This window comes from Xiphophorus hellerii, chromosome 1 (assembly GCF_003331165.1).
Source record: "Xiphophorus hellerii strain 12219 chromosome 1, Xiphophorus_hellerii-4.1, whole genome shotgun sequence".
Taxonomy (NCBI): Eukaryota; Metazoa; Chordata; class Actinopteri; order Cyprinodontiformes; family Poeciliidae; genus Xiphophorus; species Xiphophorus hellerii.
The window spans coordinates 27,615,516-27,635,617 of record NC_045672.1 but is presented as its reverse complement, the minus strand read 5'-3'; the positions used below and the strand labels follow the sequence as shown (position 1 = coordinate 27,635,617).

At 37.9% G+C, this 20,102-nt stretch overlaps 1 protein-coding gene across 4 annotated transcripts in view; it reads left to right on the top strand.

The window, feature by feature from the left end:
* The window catches only part of magi3a (membrane associated guanylate kinase, WW and PDZ domain containing 3a), a 142,441-nt gene that overhangs the window by 92,831 nt on the left and 29,508 nt on the right, over positions 1 to 20,102 (top strand). For all 4 annotated transcript variants that reach the window (XM_032557814.1, XM_032557824.1, XM_032557832.1 and 1 more), the window contains exons 3-7: positions 2,474 to 2,593; positions 13,235 to 13,441; positions 15,031 to 15,193; positions 17,272 to 17,351; positions 18,036 to 18,093. In XM_032557814.1, coding sequence (XP_032413705.1) covers positions 2,474 to 2,593; positions 13,235 to 13,441; positions 15,031 to 15,193; positions 17,272 to 17,351; positions 18,036 to 18,093 — 628 coding nt within the window. The remainder of the gene's footprint in view (positions 1 to 2,473; positions 2,594 to 13,234; positions 13,442 to 15,030; positions 15,194 to 17,271; positions 17,352 to 18,035; positions 18,094 to 20,102) is intronic.

Below are 20,102 nucleotides of genomic sequence, written 5' to 3'. Positions count from 1 at the left end.
GAGAATAAGAGAAAAAGGTTTTCTCTTGAAAACTTGCATCACTGATGAATTTCAAGAATATTTCTACATCAGCCCAACGCAGCAAACAAATTGGCCTCAGTGGAAATTCACCGGCATGAAAAGTTAACTTGTTGCTTATGTCAACAACACAGACGTCAGAGAGAAGTCGGGATTTATAATGTCCCAGAACTACCTCAGTATTCATTTTTGGGATAATTAGAACATCAATGAAAAGTTATTGCAGACAAGTGTTTATTTCCATTCTATTTTGATAAGTTTGACTCAACCCTCAAATTTTTGTTACTCAGAAAATTGTAATATCGTATACGATCAAAATAAAGATTTTTAATCCGGTGATTAAAACATTACTGAAATGTATTCAATAAATTAGTAAGATTAGAACCACCTTTTGGTATTACACATTTAATTAAGGACTTATCACTGTTTTTTTTTATTTGTCTGATGTAAATTTTAAATGAGAAATGTTGTTTTCATTAACTATAATCATAAAGTCATCATAATTAACAGATAAAAGGCTTTTAAGCACCCATGTAATTAATCTAAGTAGTGTGTTTCATTTATTGATTAATTTCCTGAAATAAATGGACATTTCAATAATATTCTAAACTTATGTCCCTGTTATCCTTTTTTCCTTCACTCAATTCTTCATTAATATTCTTGGCTACAATAATCAGTGAAGAGCCTGCTTCTCTTACATTTTTTCTTTTGTAGTTTATTCTCATTGTTGAGCATTGACTGTCAAAAGTCTGGACAGCTAACAAGCCAGCAGTCTTCCTTGTGAATGTGTAGGCCTTACATTTCTCTATCAATAATCCATTGTTCATTGGTCTTATGCAACATTAAAATTTTTTGAGATACTGGACTTAAGTCTCAGCATTCATAGCGATGAGCTTTTTTTCTATGATGTTGGTGATCTAAAACAGCAAATAATCAGAGGAGAAAACCATTTACTATTTTTAAAAATGACCCTTTCCTTTTTGAAAACCCTGTGTAGAAACCAGGGTTGAAAACAGTCTTGTGTCCAATTTAATGTTTTCAAATAAATTAAAAATAGTGTTGTGAAACTGATTTTATGCCCTCTAAAGTGCCAGCTCGGCTCACCATCATTTGAGATGTAATCTTGGTTTTTCTAGTAGCTCTGCTGTCTCTCCACTGCAGGCACATGGGGCTTTAAATCAAGTTTAACATTTTCTTTCTGTCAACAAACATTCTAACTGCAGGAGGAGATATAATGTCTGAAACAGACCACTCTGTTGCAAAAACATCTTTTATTCTGTCAAACAATATTCCAAGGAGATCTGTGAAACCATAAAAGGGAGATGTGCAAGCTTTATTTGGATTGGACAAATTGGAAATTTAGATATTTAATTTTTTAGAGATGGATTAGCGACCTCAGTCCTGTCTCCCAGCTGCTTCAGACCATCGACACTCCAACAAATGCCACACAATTTTATCTCTATGAACTCTGCGAATTAAGCCAGGACTTATGAGGATGGACATGATCACTGCCAGTGTTGTAAACATCAGATTAGGCTTTAATCTGTAGGGTAGTGGAAGAAACTCTGGTCAGTCAGTTTGTGGAGATCGTTTTGGGAACTTCTAAATCCGTATTTGTCTGACTATTATTAATTTGATCTCATTCTCATTAAACTAGTTGCCTCACCCTAATCTTTAGCTCCATTACCAAAACTGACTGGGCCACTTGTGAGTAGTATCACTTCCAAATACAGAACAACATGTTGGTAAAATTTAGAGATTTCATTAAACTTAAAAGGGTTGGAATAATTTGCATCTTAGCTGTATTTCAATTATTTATAAATGTATATACATCAACTCATCACTTTATTTGCTTAAGTTAGTTCTTATTGTGTCAAATATGTGATTTGCATTTTTTATAAACCAAAATAAAATGTTCTCATTTTAGATCTGATATTAGCAATAATTCTCTGTTTTAATCTGTTGAATCTCCTGTTTGCTCCTTTGGGCTGATGTACAAACATTCCTGGTATTCATTAATAATGCAGAAGTTAAAGAGAAAATCTTTCCTTGTTATTCTCAGAATCCTCCTTATATACTGTATCAGTGTTGCATTAGTGTCCTTAAAGAATTGTGGTTGTGCTGCTGGGCACAGCGTAAGTTCGTGTGAGTAATGAAGACCCTGTTCATTATCATCAGTTACACTCCCTTTGGTTTCTGACAGCTGCGCTGCTGCGTTGAGGCTGTTTTTTCCCCTTCTCTGATTCATGTTTGAATAATGAATTCATCGCTTTGCGGTCCCAGCTCTGTTGACTATTCATGATGTAGACACAGACCCTCCCCTGAGTGCTGAATCACATCCCTGTGGGCATGTTGCATACAGTACTGCATCCATTCCCCCACCCCAACCCCCCGCCGATCCTGACTGTTAGTTCTTGGGTTGTTCTTCTGTCTCAGACTTTCCCGTTGTTGGCAGGTACCACTCGGCAGCCCAGGGAGGGAGAAGTACCTGGAGTGGACTACAACTTCATCAGCGTGGAGGAGTTTCAGGAGCTGGAAGAAAGTGGGATCTTGCTAGAAAGCGGCACATATGATGGTATGTTCTTCAACCCGGCAACACAAATTCATAGATGAGGATAATGAGAAAACAATAAATATATGTTTGCCAAATTCTTACATCATGTTGACATGGTGCCATTTTCACAATACTGCCCCAAGAGTTTTCTTTCATTTTCATTTTTGTTTTATTTAAATATACAAACTCGAGTTAAAATAAATATCATCTTAAGGCATTTTACAAGTGGATATGAATAAGTGGTCCTCTTCCTATCCACTTATATAAACATCAATTTATTCTCATGTAACCCCATCAAATTGTCAGATTCAGATCCATTTACATACAGTTCATTTCAATGTAACTGTAGCTAGATACAATGGCTCATTTACAAACTACTAATTCCACTGACAGATTTTTTCTCTTTTAACAGGACATTTTTCTTACAATTGAAAAGATGTGATAGTTTAAGTGGTACTTTTTCATTAGTAGTAGGAAGGTGTTGACCTAAAACAAGCTACTATGTAAGTCTGTCACTTACATAACAAATTTTGCTGGACAATAATGTTGTTTTGAGACAATTTTCAAGTAATATAGTGGTAATGGCAAAATATTGCAGTATTTCTCAAAGATCAGTAAACTTTAAATTGTAATGAACATTTAACACTGGAATTGGAAGACATTTTAAATAACCAATGTAAATAAACAACAAATAAAACTAATTATGTAGTTTCTTTAAACAAAATTGTCCTTCAAAAAAGGTCTAGTTCAGACCAATGCACTATCCAGCTTTTGGTAGAAAAAAAAAAGAGAAACACAATAAATTATCCAAATCGAAATTATTGAGTTTATTTTAATTGATTTATTACTTTTTGTAACAGGCTCACACCTATATATTACTGAACAGTTACTTATGAGTTAGTTCTGTTTAAATTTAAGTGTGTTAAGACATTTACATTAGAAAGTAGACAAAAATACTTGGTTAGATAGTGTGTTTTTGCAGTTAAGATAAATTTTAATGAACAGTCAGGAGAGCATAAAACAGATGTGAAGAATCTGGCAAAAGACCAGGTTGTAAATGCTAGGCAATTACGTAATCAAATGCTAATAGACTCATGAATTCCAGGTCCCTGCATTATTAAAGAATTAATTTCATAAAAAGATTGATAAATGAATCAGAACTAATGAAAAGCAATGAAGTGCTGAACTATGAAGATGAATTATTGCAGTTTAAACAGCGTGGACTGCACTTAGACCTAGTTCTTTATGAAGGTGAACTGGTACAGCACTAGATATAGACAGGAACCAGAGGGAAACTATTCCCTGGAGTGACCAGAGAATTACATTGTTGCTATAATTCACAGTCCCAGTCCATCTCTCTGACATGCCTGCTGGAATGAAATTGTCTTGTGAATTTGCTGAGCTGTGCATCAAGCGAAATCAACACATTGCTCATGTCATCAAATTCCCACTGCAGTGATAAAGAACTGGAGGTAATCTTTTCACACATGATTTAGTTTTCTGCAGCAGACTTTAGCTCGGTCACCTACACAAATGTGTTGGGAAAGCCGGGCTCTATCCTCTGCACACATATAGCCCTGAGTGACTTGGCTTTCAACCTTGAGCCTCTGAACTTGTCTCCAGGATGAATAATGGATCTGCTCGGTCCTTTCCTGCCTAATGTAATGCATATATATGTGGTGAAGACAAAGGTCCATAAGCCCTCAGAGAGTTAATTATTAACACCCCAGCTGGATGACCTCAGAGACTCCACATTGTGAGTGTTCAATAAAACTTTCACATGGAAACAGACCTGAGTGTAGATATTTGGTGCTCGAATCTAAACATAATGGATGATATTCTCGTAGTAAACCAACCAATTGGAAGTCAAAATGCCAAAGTTAACCAAAAATATAAAGCAAAAACATTCCTTATATGCTTTCATATCGTCAGATTAGATTACAGTTTTGTTATTTTTCCTGTTTGTGACTTGTTTTCTTTACTCTGCAGTTTCTAATTTCCTCTTGATGTTTTATGTCTGCTTTATGACTTGTCTCATTTATTTGTGACACGTCTTGCTGGCTGAAAAAAACAATTTCCTTCCTGCAACTCCAATCTAATGTGTTAAAGGCTCTGGGGAAACCACCCTCATTTCCAACCTACTACTGTTTTAAAAAATAAATTTTAGTCATTATTTATGGTTGTCTTTCTGCCAGCCTTCTTTCTCTTTCTTTACTTTCTGTGTAGCTGATTGAAAGGAAAGATTGACCTGGTCTGTCATGTTTACAGCTGTGTCTAATCTTCCAAACCTGGGAGCAACAGAGGCTTCATAGGGGCGCAGTTAATCTACAACTGAAAGCGATACTCTCGCACTGTTGTGCTGGACTTAGTAACTGCTACAGTGGGACTTTTACAGACTGTTTTGTTGTGCTGCCAGTCAATAATAAAAAAAGCTTGTTACTGAGGGCTATTATTTTGAAAATGGTTGACCAAGCATCAGATTTGTGAGGTCAATGCTGTGCACCACTCCATTAAATGTTCAGTCTTGCATTCCTAAGAAATCTTTTTTGGCTTAGTTCACTTTAAGCCTCACTAATACATCTACAGTATAAGCTGCACAATGCATGTTTTTTCAGTGTAAAAAAAGACAGAATAAGGCAATAGTAAATTATTTCCATCCTTTGTTTTTTTTCTTTTGTAGCACTTAAATATTTCAGATGACAAAACACATTTTACTCATGGATAAATAAATAAACTTAGTAACTTTAAAAAGCGGTTTTCAAATGATGATTTTATTCATTTAAGGAACAAAGTTATCCAATCTGACCTGACCCTCTGTGGAAAAATAACTCCCTGACCCCTATTGTTAAATCATGAATCAAATATGATTAAGCTACTTTTTTTTAGAAAGCTGAGCTCAATTTCACAAGCCATACCCAGGCCTGATCAATAACTAACCTGCAGATATGATAAATAATTTAAAGAGAAGCTCTCTGGCAGCTGAAAGATAAAAAAAAAGCAAAAATATAATCTAAAACCCACAGAAAGCTTTAGAAAATTGACATAAAAGGTGTTACCTTTACTTTAAAGTGGATCTTTCAGTAATGTGAGCAACAATAACTTCTCTCTTGCATTAGGAACCCTTTGTTAGTCTTTGCTACCTGCAAGCATCATAGACTTGACTGGCCTTAAACCTGTTTGGTGTTTATTGATTTTACTATATGGTGGGTTTTGTTAGCTCACTTTTTACAAGTATGTAAAAGTGTTTTGAATTTATTTATTTATTCAGAAAGATCCATCACTTTACAACTGTGTAATTTTGCAGTTGATTCCTTACCGACAAACTTCCTTATTGCTGATTCAGACAAATCTGTCAAAAGCTGGCAAAAGGACTGGAACTATTAAAAAATACTACTTTATCCCCCTTAGTTATTTTTGCAATTATATGCAATCATTATACTTTGGTGATTAAATATATTAAGGCTAATAGCTGCTAGAAAAATGATAAATCCAACTTTGATTCATGAATTACTTGGTTTCTATCACAATTACAGAATTTTAAAAATGTGTGTCCTTGTTTTGCAGTTTGTAATTGTGTCATTTTTGGGAATTAAAGGGTTTTATAAGTTCTGTGGCAAAGCTCCATATCTGTGGACTACAAAAACACAGGGTACTGGGCCAAATTTCACTCAGCATCAAGGGTGAAAAGGTTGATGTGTTGGCATCTGAGCCTTACTTCCAAGAATTTGCTAAAAGGGCTTTCATAGATTAAAACGATCATTAGGGATCCTGCAACAGAAAGCATGAAACTCGCATAGCTGCACGAAATGAGGCAAAAAAGCAAATTGAAGAAGAAAAAACTAAATTAAAGCACCAAAAAGAAAAGTTGAGAGCATGTGCAAACAAAAGAAAAACATTAAAATAAAGGACGATGATTCATTTTGTATGACTTTATACAAACAGAATGAATATAAACTGAAAGGAAAGTTCATTCAAGAGAGGCAGCTGAAACTAAACTCTACACAAGGACAGAGAGCAGAGGAATGCAGTGTTTACAAGGTTGGCTTGTGAAGTGCTGGTACTCATTCCAAGCAGGGTTGGAGCGCTGTGCCAGGGCCAGAAAACAAGACGGGGTTCACCCACCTAGGGCACTGGCAGTCAGTGATGGTCTCACTGGCTGCCAGTCTCACCCGAGGGAGCAGGAGACTTTCCTTACTGGTTAATGAGGGTTCGGTGTAAAAGCCTCAGCAACATTTATCCCAAATTTATCATTATTTGCCATGCAGTGCATACATTATACTGCAAAGAATTGCTTGAACTGCAATAAATGTTTGCTAATAATCAATATAGGTTGCAATCAAGGTCTTTATATCTATGCTATATTTTTTTAAACTTTTTAATGCATCACAAAACAGGTCAGACGGTAAAGATGTGGCAAAATGGTCAAGTCACTAATACACAACAATGAAGTTTTTTCAAAACAAAAACACAGACACCACCTTATTAATATTTCTTTACATTGCTTTTAAAGTAGCCATAGGCTACATGCTTCAGTGACACAAGCTAATTTCATAAGTTCACAATCATAATTTGCAGCCATTATTTACATCGTGATTTACCACATCTGGCTTCTTCTGGTGCAGAATTTTGGTGCATATCTCACATGACTGACATAAAAGTCAGAAAAATGCAACATGACCATTCAGACTCCAGATGCTTTGAAAACAAATAAATATTTATCCAAATTTGTTCCACATATGGAGATGGCACAGATCAGATTTTTTGTGGGGGAGAAAAGATTGGAATAGAGCTCATCCAGACTGCACTAGAAAACTTGGACATAAGACACAAGGGAGGAAAAAGAGCACATTCTTTCTGCTGTGTGAACATAATCATAGAGACATGAGCAGTTTGTCACCCAAAAAATGCTGCTAATGACAAACTGTTTCCTTTCAAGGAAGTTAGGTCTTTGCTCAAAATAGTTTGACAACTTCCATTATGAAGCATCATGGGTTTTTGAGACTTTGTTCTTGGTGGCACGAAAAAGACATCTCAAAGATCTTGGAAAGGCCGTCCATGTTCTGGCAGAATTTAAATGTCAGGGTTTACTCCAGCAGTGATGTGAAGAGAGGCGTAGAGATGTTATCACAGCTCTTTGACACCTTTTACAATTATCATAAATTTTTTCTTTCTACTATTACTGAAATTTACCTCATATTTTTGGTCTCTGTTTTGCTCAGTCTCAGAAGCTGAGCATGAGATATAGGGTCAGCTGTTGAGTAAAACAGATGGCATGGCATCAATACTGTCTCATGAACATGGAACAGACATTCTTTCCCACCAATGATCACAAGCTCTAATGGTGAATATTACAGCTTCAAGTCTCTCCGGACCAGCAGCCTTCCAATGGGAGACGAGCTTAAAGAAAGGAGATCTCTCACTCACATAAAAACACTTCCTTCTTGCAGGGTTCACACCCATGCAGCACAGGTGAACAGCTGTGCTAGTAGTAGCTCAAACTGATAAAAGGAAAAACAAATTTGCTTTACGCTGTCCAGCCATCATGCACCACCCACCCACTAAGAGCTATAATGTAAAAACGCCCCGCTGACATGATCAGCCCTGTGAGCACAACTGGCTCCGCTGTGTTTTACCTCTGACAAAACCACCACTTGTCGATTTGCCACCCGCAGGCAAAAGGAAAACAAAACCAAAATGACATAAGCTGTCGATGACGTCCCACTGTGATGGACTCTGATGTCTGCATCAGCTGTTCTCTGCTGTGTTTAAAGCGAACGTCCCTCTCTTTGCATTGCTCACAGTTTTTTTTTTTTTTATCTCACTTCTTAAATACTGAAAATCTATATGCAGTTATTCGATCAGTCTGTTTCTAGAACAAACAGCAGGTCTTCTGATTTTTTTTTTCTTTCTCATTGTTGCTTGTTTTTTTTTTGTAGTGGAACACAACATAAGTGGGTGAGTCACTTTCCTCCGATCAACAAGTGTCTATTTTTGCCAGGAAAACATGGTTGCGGGCAGCTGTTAGGATGATGGCTCACTGGCTTTTCTCTCATTTTCTTTGTTTTTTTTTCGTACTGAACCACACATTGATCCCAAGGAGCCTGTAAAGAGGTGGTCACACTGACTTTCCTATTGGGCTCATATAAATCATTTTCATTTCTTTTGCAATAATGGTCTTTAATGAGGCAGAAAACATGAGGAACTGATTAAATCAGTGTTTCCTTACTCTCTTCTACTCTCGTGAAAGGCATTCAGCATTATTAATATATAAAAAGCATACCAATGTACCTAATATTGACACTAACCACTTTTATTGCAAACAGCACAATAAAACAGAGAAGACCACACCCATGCCATAAACCCATAATATTTTATATTCCCTTTCCAGAAATATATTGTTTTGAAGTGAGCTGTTTGATGTTATGACCAGGTGGTGAATATTTGCATCACTTAAGCTTCAGAACAAGTTTTTTAGAGACATTTAAGCCTGATTTAAGGAAGTGAAAGAGAGAAACAAATATAGAAAAACAGATTAAAAAGGCTTCTTGCTAAATGTGATGCTTTTACAAATAAAAGTGGATTTTTGCTGCCATTTATTGTCACAAATAGAATCTTCCAAAAGTGCATGCTGGCCTGCAAGCTACATATTTGTGGCCCTCAGGCTGTGATTTTACATTATTTTGGAACTGTATATACATTTCCAAACCACCAGCGCTGTTTCCCCAATAACAGGATGGCCAATAAATATCAGCTACATAATGGAGCAAGCTGGAACCTTCATGTCTGTCACAGTGTCATTAGAACATTACAACTGCGGCTTTTTACTTTCACTTTTGAAACAGTTCATTAGTTCATACTTTCTTGGGAGTAGGAGCGTAGATTGGAACAACATGGCATGCTCCCAATTCGCTGCAAAAGGAAAAATTGCCAATATTTTTATGCGTTTACTCTTCTTCCAACCAGCACAAATGTGATGTACTTAATTTACCAGGAGACCATGACTACAATAAAAGTTTTTCATCTGAAATGACATTATGAGAGCAAGCACAAACGTACTGACAAAACATTTTCTTGAAGTTCTGAATTACAAACAACAAAAAAGCTGCACAAAGGTCATCTTATCAAACTATAAGCAGGATTCTTCCTCATTTACTTCCTTGTGTCATCTATGACACAACAAAAACCAACAGAGTACTCACTCAAAGTGGAAATAGTAGCTTATTTTATGAGATTTCGATATGAGTATAACTGTATTTTTCCTTTGTCTTTGAAGTATTGACGACAGCGTGCTAAAATGAAGTCCTCTAATGATGAAGTATCAGGACAGTGATATAAAGTTTTCAGCTAAGAAATCTCTTTACAGTGAATTTATATTTTGTTTGGTATAATTTGATTGCTTTGCAGAATAATCTAAAAGCTAAAGCTGGGATTTTTGCAAAAGACTTGTTACAACCAAAATATATATATCTTTCAAATAAAACCTACGTGTTTTTGCTTTTTACATATTAGACCTCACATAATAGTGATTAATATCAGGCTACTTGTTAGCAAAGGCTCACACTGGCTGTCTGTCCAGATCACATCATCAGGTCTTAGATTAACTGAACTGTAAATCAGAGTTTAATCAGTTTCAGTAATGACAAGATCAGCCCTTCTGAATCAACGCTGATTTATGTTTTTTTAACATGGTGTTCTTTCACTAATTTTTCTGTGTTGATTTATGATCCTTTGTGTTTACTATAATTTAGCTCCCATTTCACTTTTAGTGTAAATCCTTTAAAGTCATACTTGTTTCCACGGGTTTGATCTTTCCTTTTTTTTTGGTTGTTTTTCAGAATAAACTCAAACCCTTATAACAGGGGAGCTGGTTGGAATCTTTGATGTGATTTATGATGCGTGGCGTCTAGATCAAAAGCAAGTCTAGGCGTTTTGTCACATTAGAGCCCAATTGGAGATAATGAGAGTTCCCAACTCATGTCACAATCAGATCCTCATGTAAAACTTCAAAATTCGGCCTCTTAGTTTTTTTCAGTTTTGTTTTTTGATTGTACTGTTTGGCATCCTTGCTGGACAATGTTATAGCTCCTCAACAATGGCTGCTTTTCATATTGCGGCTCATTAGTACGGTGTAATTACTATGCGATCCATCTCACTGCACTTCCTTATTGTGGCCTCCATCTCTCAGCTTCCTGCTAATGGGCTCTTACACGGGCTACGTGTATGTTTTATGTGAGAGCTTCTGGAGCTACAGAGTGAACAGAACAGATTAGCACTCGAACTCAACTCCCTCATTTTGCATTCCGTCATTAGGCTTCCTGTTAATTACCAACCTGGTAAAGGATTTAATACTTCTCACATAATTATTTATGGATTAAAATGTGGATTAATGTGATTATGTGACTCAATGATGATGTATTGTTTAGCAAGACTCTCAAATTTATTGCATTTCCTGGTTGATTGTTGGTTCATTAGATCAGAATTTGAATTGATGGATCTTTCATGTGTAAAATCTTTTTATGTTATTTATTCTGATATTAATAAAGCACACATTCAGTTGTTATAGATGCTAAAAGCCTAAAAATAATTTCATCTTTTTAGATGCAGCAAAAAAATCTCTCTCAGAAAATTGCAGAAAAATTCAACCTTAGTTGAGTTATGGGTGATAATAGAGATGGGTAGAGAAGTTCTCTGTTAGAGGTCAGGTAAGCAGCAAATCTGAGGATGCCTCTGACTGAAGACTGTTGCAATCAATGCTGGGAAGTTGGGTTAATGCAAAGTAATGTAAATGAACAGCCTTTAACATGCCCAGGTTGCTCATCAGGTTTGGGGAGCAACATGGGCTGTTTTCTCAGAAATCTGGTTTGCTGGGTGCCAACATTCAAATAGTCATGTCTTCTTGATTTCTTTAATTTTCATGTGTTAGACGTCATGGGAAAGCTTAGAATCCACATTTCCAGAATCTGTAAATAACTCAAAATTCCCAAGTAGGCTTGGGTTCAAACTGAAATTTTGGGGTTCAAAATTTCAGTTTGAACCCCATGCACACAAGTAGGTTATATATCCACGTACAAATAACCACGTACAAATAACCAGTGCATATCCATTTTTTTACTATACATTTTCACCATTATTCTCACCTCTTATGCCTTTAAATTCTTGCTTTGTGTTATGTATTATTCCTCTGCTTAGGGGGAAAAGGTGGCGAGTGGTAAAGTGGGTCATCCCGCTCCTAAAGCTGGGTAAAAGACAAAGACTCGCTCAGTAGAGTAGCACTGTTTGATGCCTAAGGCACTAACATGACAGCAACCCAAGCTGATGGACTTAAAGGGGCAATCTAGAATCTTGTAAGGCAATATTTGCATAAATGCAGTAAGGATACCCAGAAAACGCAAGAAGCAAATGGAACAAGGACAGTTAAAATAAATTACATTTGGGAAAGTTTCTTCATCACAGTTGGTTCCTGCCACAGATGAGAAACCAGAGAGCGGATGGGTCTGGTGTGGGACTGATTAAACATATGGAGCTAAAACCGAACTGCTTTTTCTTCTTAGCTTGAAGATTGTTCCAAAATCTGAGAGACATGACAGCAAAAGTGAAAAAAGAAAACCCAAAACCTTGGCCCCATTTTCTTTGAACTAGTGCAACTCTGACAGATATGATTTGTAGCTATGAACTAGACTCCCTGCTAAGATTCAGGCTCGATTGTGCTTTGAAAACAGTCCACGCATCTCTTGCACTTCAGTTAAAATTGGTTCTTTATATGAAATCCACAAAGTAATTCTCTATCTATAGTTGTCCTTCAGTTCTGTTGCACACTGTGAAGCGAAGATAGCCGTTCTCATGTCATGTTTTGACAGTGTATCTTATTACATTTTTATATTTGCAATTCCTGCAGACAATATTTCTAGGCAGGAAACCTAAAATAAAAATGAAAGAATAAGACATTTCATGAGAAATTACAATGAGAAGTACCACTCTCACATATAGATTATTGTACAGTGTTACACCACTTTCACTTCATTGTGGAGGAATAAATGAGTGCCAAGAAGAGAGTGTTTTATTTTGCTGTCCAGTTTACTGTTACTGTCAGTGAATTTAGTTTGGATGTTTATTGGGATGGAGAACACTTTTTTGTTTAACATACATGTGTTGGGATCAATTGCTCTGTTGCATCACTTAGTTTTATTCAAGCTCCAGTTGCTAAACAGAAGTTCTCACATTTCAGTCTAGAACAGTGGTTTTCAATCCCACTGTCCTGCATGTTTTAGGGTTTTCTCTACTTTCATATACCTGAATTAAATGGGTGATTAGAACACTTGTGCAGCACTTAATAGCATGCTGAGTAGGTAATGTATTTATTTGATTCTATTATAATATCATAGCAACTAAAAAGAAACAAAAAACTTTTTTATCCTGCCTCTTATGACCTTTCAGTTTTTGGGCTTTGTTTTTGTGTCATCAAACAGCTGTTTGACCAATACCAACCAGTGTGTCATTTTAATCTGAATTTAAAGATGGTTTTTCTTTTTTCCAATTGCAAGATTGAAGTTTGATGTAGATTATTACATAATTCATTGTTTTATGTGAGTGACTGCGTAATTCTTATTTGAAAAACACTAAATATTAAAATAATACATCCTTACTGTCTCTGCCTCCATCCAGGTAACTACTATGGAACTCCTAAACCCCCCGCAGAGCCCAGCCCTGTACAGCCAGACTTGGTGGATCAGGTTCTGTTTGACGAAGAATTTGACACGGAGGTCCAGCGGAAACGTACGACCTCAGTCAGTAAGATGGACAGAATGGACAGCACAGCTCCAGAGGAAGAGGAGGAAGAAGAAAGACCTCTTATGGTTAATGGTGTGGGAGGTGAGAAACCCACAAAACTGTCTTTTGTTATTTTACAGCTTTCGCAGCTCTTGTAGTTCTTTTTATTAGCATAGTTGTGCTTAATTTCTTAAAATGCTAACTTTTTTGTCCTTTTTTCTACAAAGTTGTTTGTTTGCTGTAATCATTCGAGGTCAGCTAATCACCTCCATATTAAGCAGATATGTTGCCAAAACATCTGAGAGTAACTAATCTCTGAGGTAGAGACTGACTGTCCTTTTCTGAAGGATGTCCTTACATGGTACACATAATGATTAGTTATCTGTCCTTCCATTCAGAAAGATTTTAATGCTTTGTTAGTACAAATATATTTATGCCAATGGATATTGCCCTCTTAAAATGTGCTTTTAAGAGTCTTTGTTCATTCTAAAATAATCAGTTCATATTTTTTGAATCTATATTTTGTACTAGAGATGACGAAATTCAAACTAGACTCATAGCCCAGGTTTTTGAGATCTCTACCAGCCACATCCATCAGACAGGTACAGAGTTATCACTTAATGACAAAGATTGGAGCCTTTTAATGTTGTAAAACCTAATTACCCTCCTAGCAAAAATGTTAAAATGAGTTAAGGCTCGGCATTTATTGATGCCACTGTGACAGCCAGCTGAGAATATGCCATCAGTTGAAGATTAATGATTCTTCAAACTCTGAAAACCCTCCATGTGTCGTCATGTAGATGGTTTTGGTACTCACACACAGCATTGCGATGCCTTAAAGGCAGTCAACCCAGGCATTATTGCGAGTCCCATTTTTCCTTTGTGGTTCTTTAGAATTCATGTCAGTTTTATGAGGCTCACTTTGTCACTGATTCTCTTCATGCTTCTCTACCAAGGCCTAAACCCACTGTAACCTACGGTGCATGTTTGCATCAAGACAGATTTAAAGAAAAAAAAAAGAATAAAAAAAAACTCAGTGCAGAAAAACCTCCATGGTTCCGCTATTAAAAAAGGCCCAGGTTCGGCACAAAAAGATCTTGACTTCCTGCAGTCGACAGCCATCACTTTCTGCTTTGTGCCATTCACTCAGTCCTGCCAAACAGAATGAGCATTCAATGTCATGTTAAAGCAAGGTCACACAGAGCCAGATGGAAACCTGAGATAAGACCCTCTTGCATGCAGACTAGGCAAATGCACACACCCAAACACACATACAAAGCAGCAGTGTGATACTAACAGAGCAGAGATGTGGCGCTCCTGGTTGAGCTGAAGCGTTCTGCCCTTGCCTCGGAGGCAGCACATCCTTGCTGACATGCAAATCCTATGGCAGTTGTGGCGCTTTCTTCCTCTTCCCGTATACTCTCTGTGTCTCCCTCTCTCCCTTTCGCTCTCTCTCTCTCAACCCCTATAACTCCTGTTGATGTAAGCGTCCACACAGCGTTGAGGGGGAAAGCAGTCCGAGCGGCGGCAGCAGCAACAGAGAGACATGCAAGGAGCCCAGACGAGCTCCAATGGCGCCACAATCTCACCACCTATCTCGTTCTCCTTCTATCACCTCCCACACCCTTACTCCAATCCCATTCCTATCACTGTCTCCGTGCCCATGTCCCTGTCTTCCTGTCGGCATGCAGAGCACAAGGACAAGGCAGACTGGAGGAAGACTGTGCCCAGCTACAACCAGTCAGCGGGAGCCATGGACATGCGTGTCTGGAACACTCTGGATGAAAGTCAAGAGCCTTTGCCTAAGAACTGGGAAATGGCCTACACAGAGACTGGCATGGTCTATTTCATAGAGTAAGTAGCAATCCTCCTTGTTTTTATAACACCTCTGTGTTTATCTATGTTAGCTCCACTTCCTGCTCTCTCAGTTTTTCTTTCATGTCTGTGTTGACCATTGTCAAAAGTTCTGAAAACGAGTCCTTACCACTACATTCCTCTTTCCAGTTTTTGCTTTTAAGGTGCAAAAGGTGCACAAGTTGCTTTTAAAGTCATTAATATTTTCTAAAGTTACATTTGAATGGTTTAAAACCTGTTTTAATGATCTGTCACACAGCCTGGAGATCAGTCAGGTAGGCACTTTAACTCCTATCCAACTGGGTCGAGTCGCCAGTTGTGTGTGATGGCCTAAAATGTGGCAATCCCCTGAAATGTCCTTCTAATCATTTTCTCAATCTTTAGGAATTTTTCTTGTCATGATAGAAAATAGACAACCAACGGAACGTACAGACCTTACGTTAATGTAACTCTAGCCCTTTCTTATGGCTTTTTTCCTGTAATTGACTCCTTTTTTACTTAACCCAGAAAAATGTTATAAAATTTTACTTTTTGATGCAACAAGTCCTATTCAAATGTAGCAGAAACACAATATAAATTTCAGACAATTCTGTTTAACTCTAACAACATTTCAGCCATCAAAATACACCTTTTCTTGTTTATATTGTTATTTTTGACACCAACGGACACCAACACCAACTGCCATGAGGTGACTGTACCACCCAATGGTCAATGGGAAGAGACGTCTTAATCTTTATCGTCTTTATCAGTAACTTCACAGAAAGACGGGCAGAGAGGCATTTATGTACAGTAAATGTCCCAGGGTCTCGAATTGAACCTATGAAAGCCTTATTGATGAATAAAACCTTTATATATCAAGTCAACTAAATTTTTCAGTGCCTTCGCTGAGCCACTCTGTGACCATATCAAGACTTCTTTATGTATTTTTGCATTTATCAACCTAATTTTCTTTGTTGTTTAGATAAACAGTAACATCATTCTACTATCTTTTCAACAAAATTTAGAGGTTTCTCACTTTTACAGTCGGTTATGTTGGAGCCATGCTATGTTCAGGTGTTTACTTGTGTTACTTTATCAAGTTCTGATCATATTCTGAGACATCACAGCCATTTATCTGGAAGCATTAGATTCCTTCACACTGACCGTTGTTGACAAGCCATTTGGAGAAGCTGACATTACTTTATACTGTATCACTGGCCCTGCAATAAGATATTTATTGCACTAGCATATGGCTATATAGTCTGGCTAATTAGACACATTTGCTTCTCAGACTCACAGTTTTACTACACAAGGCACATGAAGGTAGAATAATTATTCTGCACAATAATTCCTCCAAATTTAATTGTACAATTACATTTAATGTGCCTGTGCATGTAAACCTCACAATTTCTCTTCTCTGTGCATCAACAATAAAATAGCTGGATAACTAGCTGTAGTAATGTGCTAAATTTGGTTATAATGTGCTAAATTTGGTTATTTTGAAATTTATTATTGTTAGTATCATGTTTATTTATTGTTTAATAAACTAGGTTACATCATGTAGTCTAATGAAATGAAACCATTTCATTTTACCTCAGTGTTTTTTTTTTTGTATCTAGCTAACTTGGTGCAGATCCTTTTGACCACCTGAATTCTCAGCTATGGCAACTACATTTTTCCCAATTAAGTTTTCTTTCCCTTCGTTTCCCCCGTGTTTGATGTGGAGTTTGCTGGCTGACACTGAAAGCAGCAGGCCAGCATTGTTTACCAGGCCTGTTAGAGTGGCGAGCCAGTCAATGCCGAGCCTCAGAGAGAGCCAGGTGCTCCTGTTTGCTGCTAAATCAATAGCTCATTCTGCCAGTGAGAGAAACAACAGGCTAAATGGGGCTCACCACCCTTGACCTGCTCTCTCCTTTCTGCTTTTTATGATCGCTGCAGTGGCTCAACCATTCCTTTTCTTCTCTCTTGACTCTTGCGCTATCTTGTACTTGAATTCCTATGAGCATTGTTAACATTTTAATAGGTATTGTTAAATGAGAAATTACAAAAGTTTGAATAGCTAAAATATGAATCTTTCTCTCTTTTGTTTGTATTATTAGTCACAACACAAAGACCACCACCTGGCTAGACCCCCGTCTTGCCAGGAAAGCCAAGCCTCCAGAGAAGTGCATTGAAGGAGGTGAGTTTTTGCATCTCTACTTGCATCTTTGTAACTTCCCGTCACACATGGCAATCTGCTCGTGATCCCCCTCTCTCGGGATGGGAGCGCAGGCCAACAGACGGAGGCTGAGCAGCCGAGCGGCCCCGTTCACAGCCTTGCTGGTGACACAGCACAAACCTCCCGTCTGCCTGCCTTCCCTCAATGGCTCCACGGACACACGCAGAGAGCTAATCAGTGCAGCATCTCTCAAAAGGCAATTTTCTCCTGCCCTCTCTTGCGTAAAGATCCCCTCTGCTCTGCATGTGTTGTGTCAGACAGTTGTGGAACGTCAGGATGTTGCACACGTACAGTAAGCACCAGCAGAGAAAGAGAGAGGGAGGGGATTTGGTATTATTTGAGAATGTGTGGACATTGGAATGTATTCTTCCTCATTTTGATGGAAAATGGAAATCCACTGTGCAGCTGTACGTCCGTCCATTAATTTATCCGTCCATCCATCAACCCACTCTGTCTGTCTCCAGTCTCCTCTATATTCAAACTTCATTTAACAACTCACACTCCTCACTGACTTCACTGGGTGTATAAATCAGTGAACACGTAGATCTGAATAAAGACGACCTCTTTTTTTGTCGCTGCACCACCCCTGTTGTTTATGTTGCAGCTGATTTATTGCCCCTCTACCTGTATCTTCTGCCCTCTCAGAGCTTCCCTATGGCTGGGAGAAGATTGAGGACCCCCAGTTTGGCACCTACTATGTTGAGTGAGTAAAACCTTGTTCTGTTCTGGGGTTTGGGGAGGGAACCCAAAGGGCTGCAGCTGTGAATCAAGGCTGATGTAGATGAAATAGCTAATGGCATGCTCCCTGTCTGACTTATTAAGAAAAGCTGCACCTGTGTGCATCCTTTTACAGCTGTTGGGACAAATCAGGTCTCTTTCATTAGTTTAGATTACTTCCAGCTGTTGTTACTAGCTGCATTTCCGTTACAAAGGTACGCAATGACTTTGTTGATACTGTGCTAATGTGTAAAAAGCACAAATTTGAAGTTGATGTGTTTCCATTAAATAAGACACAATTAAAAATGCAATTCAAGCAATAAGTCATTAAAAACATGCTGCACCATGTCTTCTTCTTTGTCTTTTCCTCCAGTAGTAACATCTAGTTGTTGATCACATGACTTATATGATGGGAAAAAAGTGTCTCCATTTCAGTTTTGCGAAATACACTAACTTTGATATAGCTAAAAAACAACCTCATCCTAGCACAAAAACTTTTTATTGAAAATTGGTGTGTTTCTGTTAAGCAAATTTGTTTTCGAAATTCCAATTTGCGCAATCTTAAGGTCAATAAAAACGCAGATACTACTGTATCACTGAAGTCCAAGTGAGCTTATTTATTAAATCTGGTGTTAACCCCGTACACAATGGGATGTGGTTAGCCTAAGCTGGTTTTAAAACTTGATTTTCCCACAGGCCTGCAGGGAACAATTAACCACAACTCTGCTTTAGAGCTTTGTCTTTGTATGTGAAAGAGATAATCTAGAGAATGTAGCAGACAATGAAGGTTCTGGGTCCCAGAGAGGGAAACAGAAGAGAGATCCCATTCTGATGGAGAGTGTAAACAAGAGGACGTTGTTTCATTTTAGTCCCATTACTGCGTAGAAAGAGGCAGAGACGTGCGGGCACGGGGGAAATCATCATGCCGGTTTATGCTGGAGGGTCACTGAGAGCCGTTCACTCCTCTGCCACCGTCCTTTTCTTATCCGGCTATTTTTTATTCCAAATAAACGACCACGATGTGACACCAAGTCCAATTATTTCCCCCGAATCGCGAGGCGTGTCAACCAGAGAGTGAGAAAGTGAGATGGTGAACTGGGAAATGACTGAAACAGGGGTGTGAGTGGGGGTTTGGGCAGGGGTGTTTATCTCCTCAGACTTAATGGGCTGGGCATCTCTGTGCATGACTCATACACAGCAAAAGCGCTTTGTGTTGAAGGCACATACACAGCGTATAGCATCGGCGTCTCAGCATGTGACTGATTCACCGTGCAGTGTCATGGCTGGGATTTCTGCCTGTTAAAGCTCATTATGCAGAGGAGCTACAGTCTTTCTTAAAAATAACACCGATCTTGTTTTAATTTTAGGGATTTACAGAACATGATAAAAAAAAAAAGATTGGGTCTTCACCAAGGACCTAAAAATATTTCAGTTTACCCGCCTGTGTTTGAAAACACAAAGCAGATTCCCGTCAGACAGCCTGGGTTTAATCCAGGGAGTAACACCGCTTCTCTCCGATGAGTTCGAGGCCTCAGTCAGATGTGAAAAACTAATTACACCCCTGTTAGGGCTGAAACAAGTATTCAAATTAATCATGATCAATCAATCATTTCAATACTCGTCTACTAGTTTAGTAATCGATTAATTGTTTGTGTTCTAAAAAAGGCAGTTTGCTGAAAGAACACAGTCAGCGCAATAATTCAGCCAAAACTGTACAAAGAATATATAAATTTTGCATTTAAGATGAAAAACCTCCAGTCTATAAATATGTATTTTGTTTCTGCTACTTAAATGATCTTGATTAACTGATGATCAGTAAAGATGAACATGTCTATAAAGGCAGGAGTTTTGCTTATCTTAAGCTTGCATATGTGCCTGTTGTGGGGATAAAAACAGAGTTATCCAAGCACTGTGAAAGGTGAAAAACACTCAGTCATGTTTGTTTAATATCTTGTACAAGAAGGAAGCTGTGTGTCAGAAATTCTCCATCGGTGT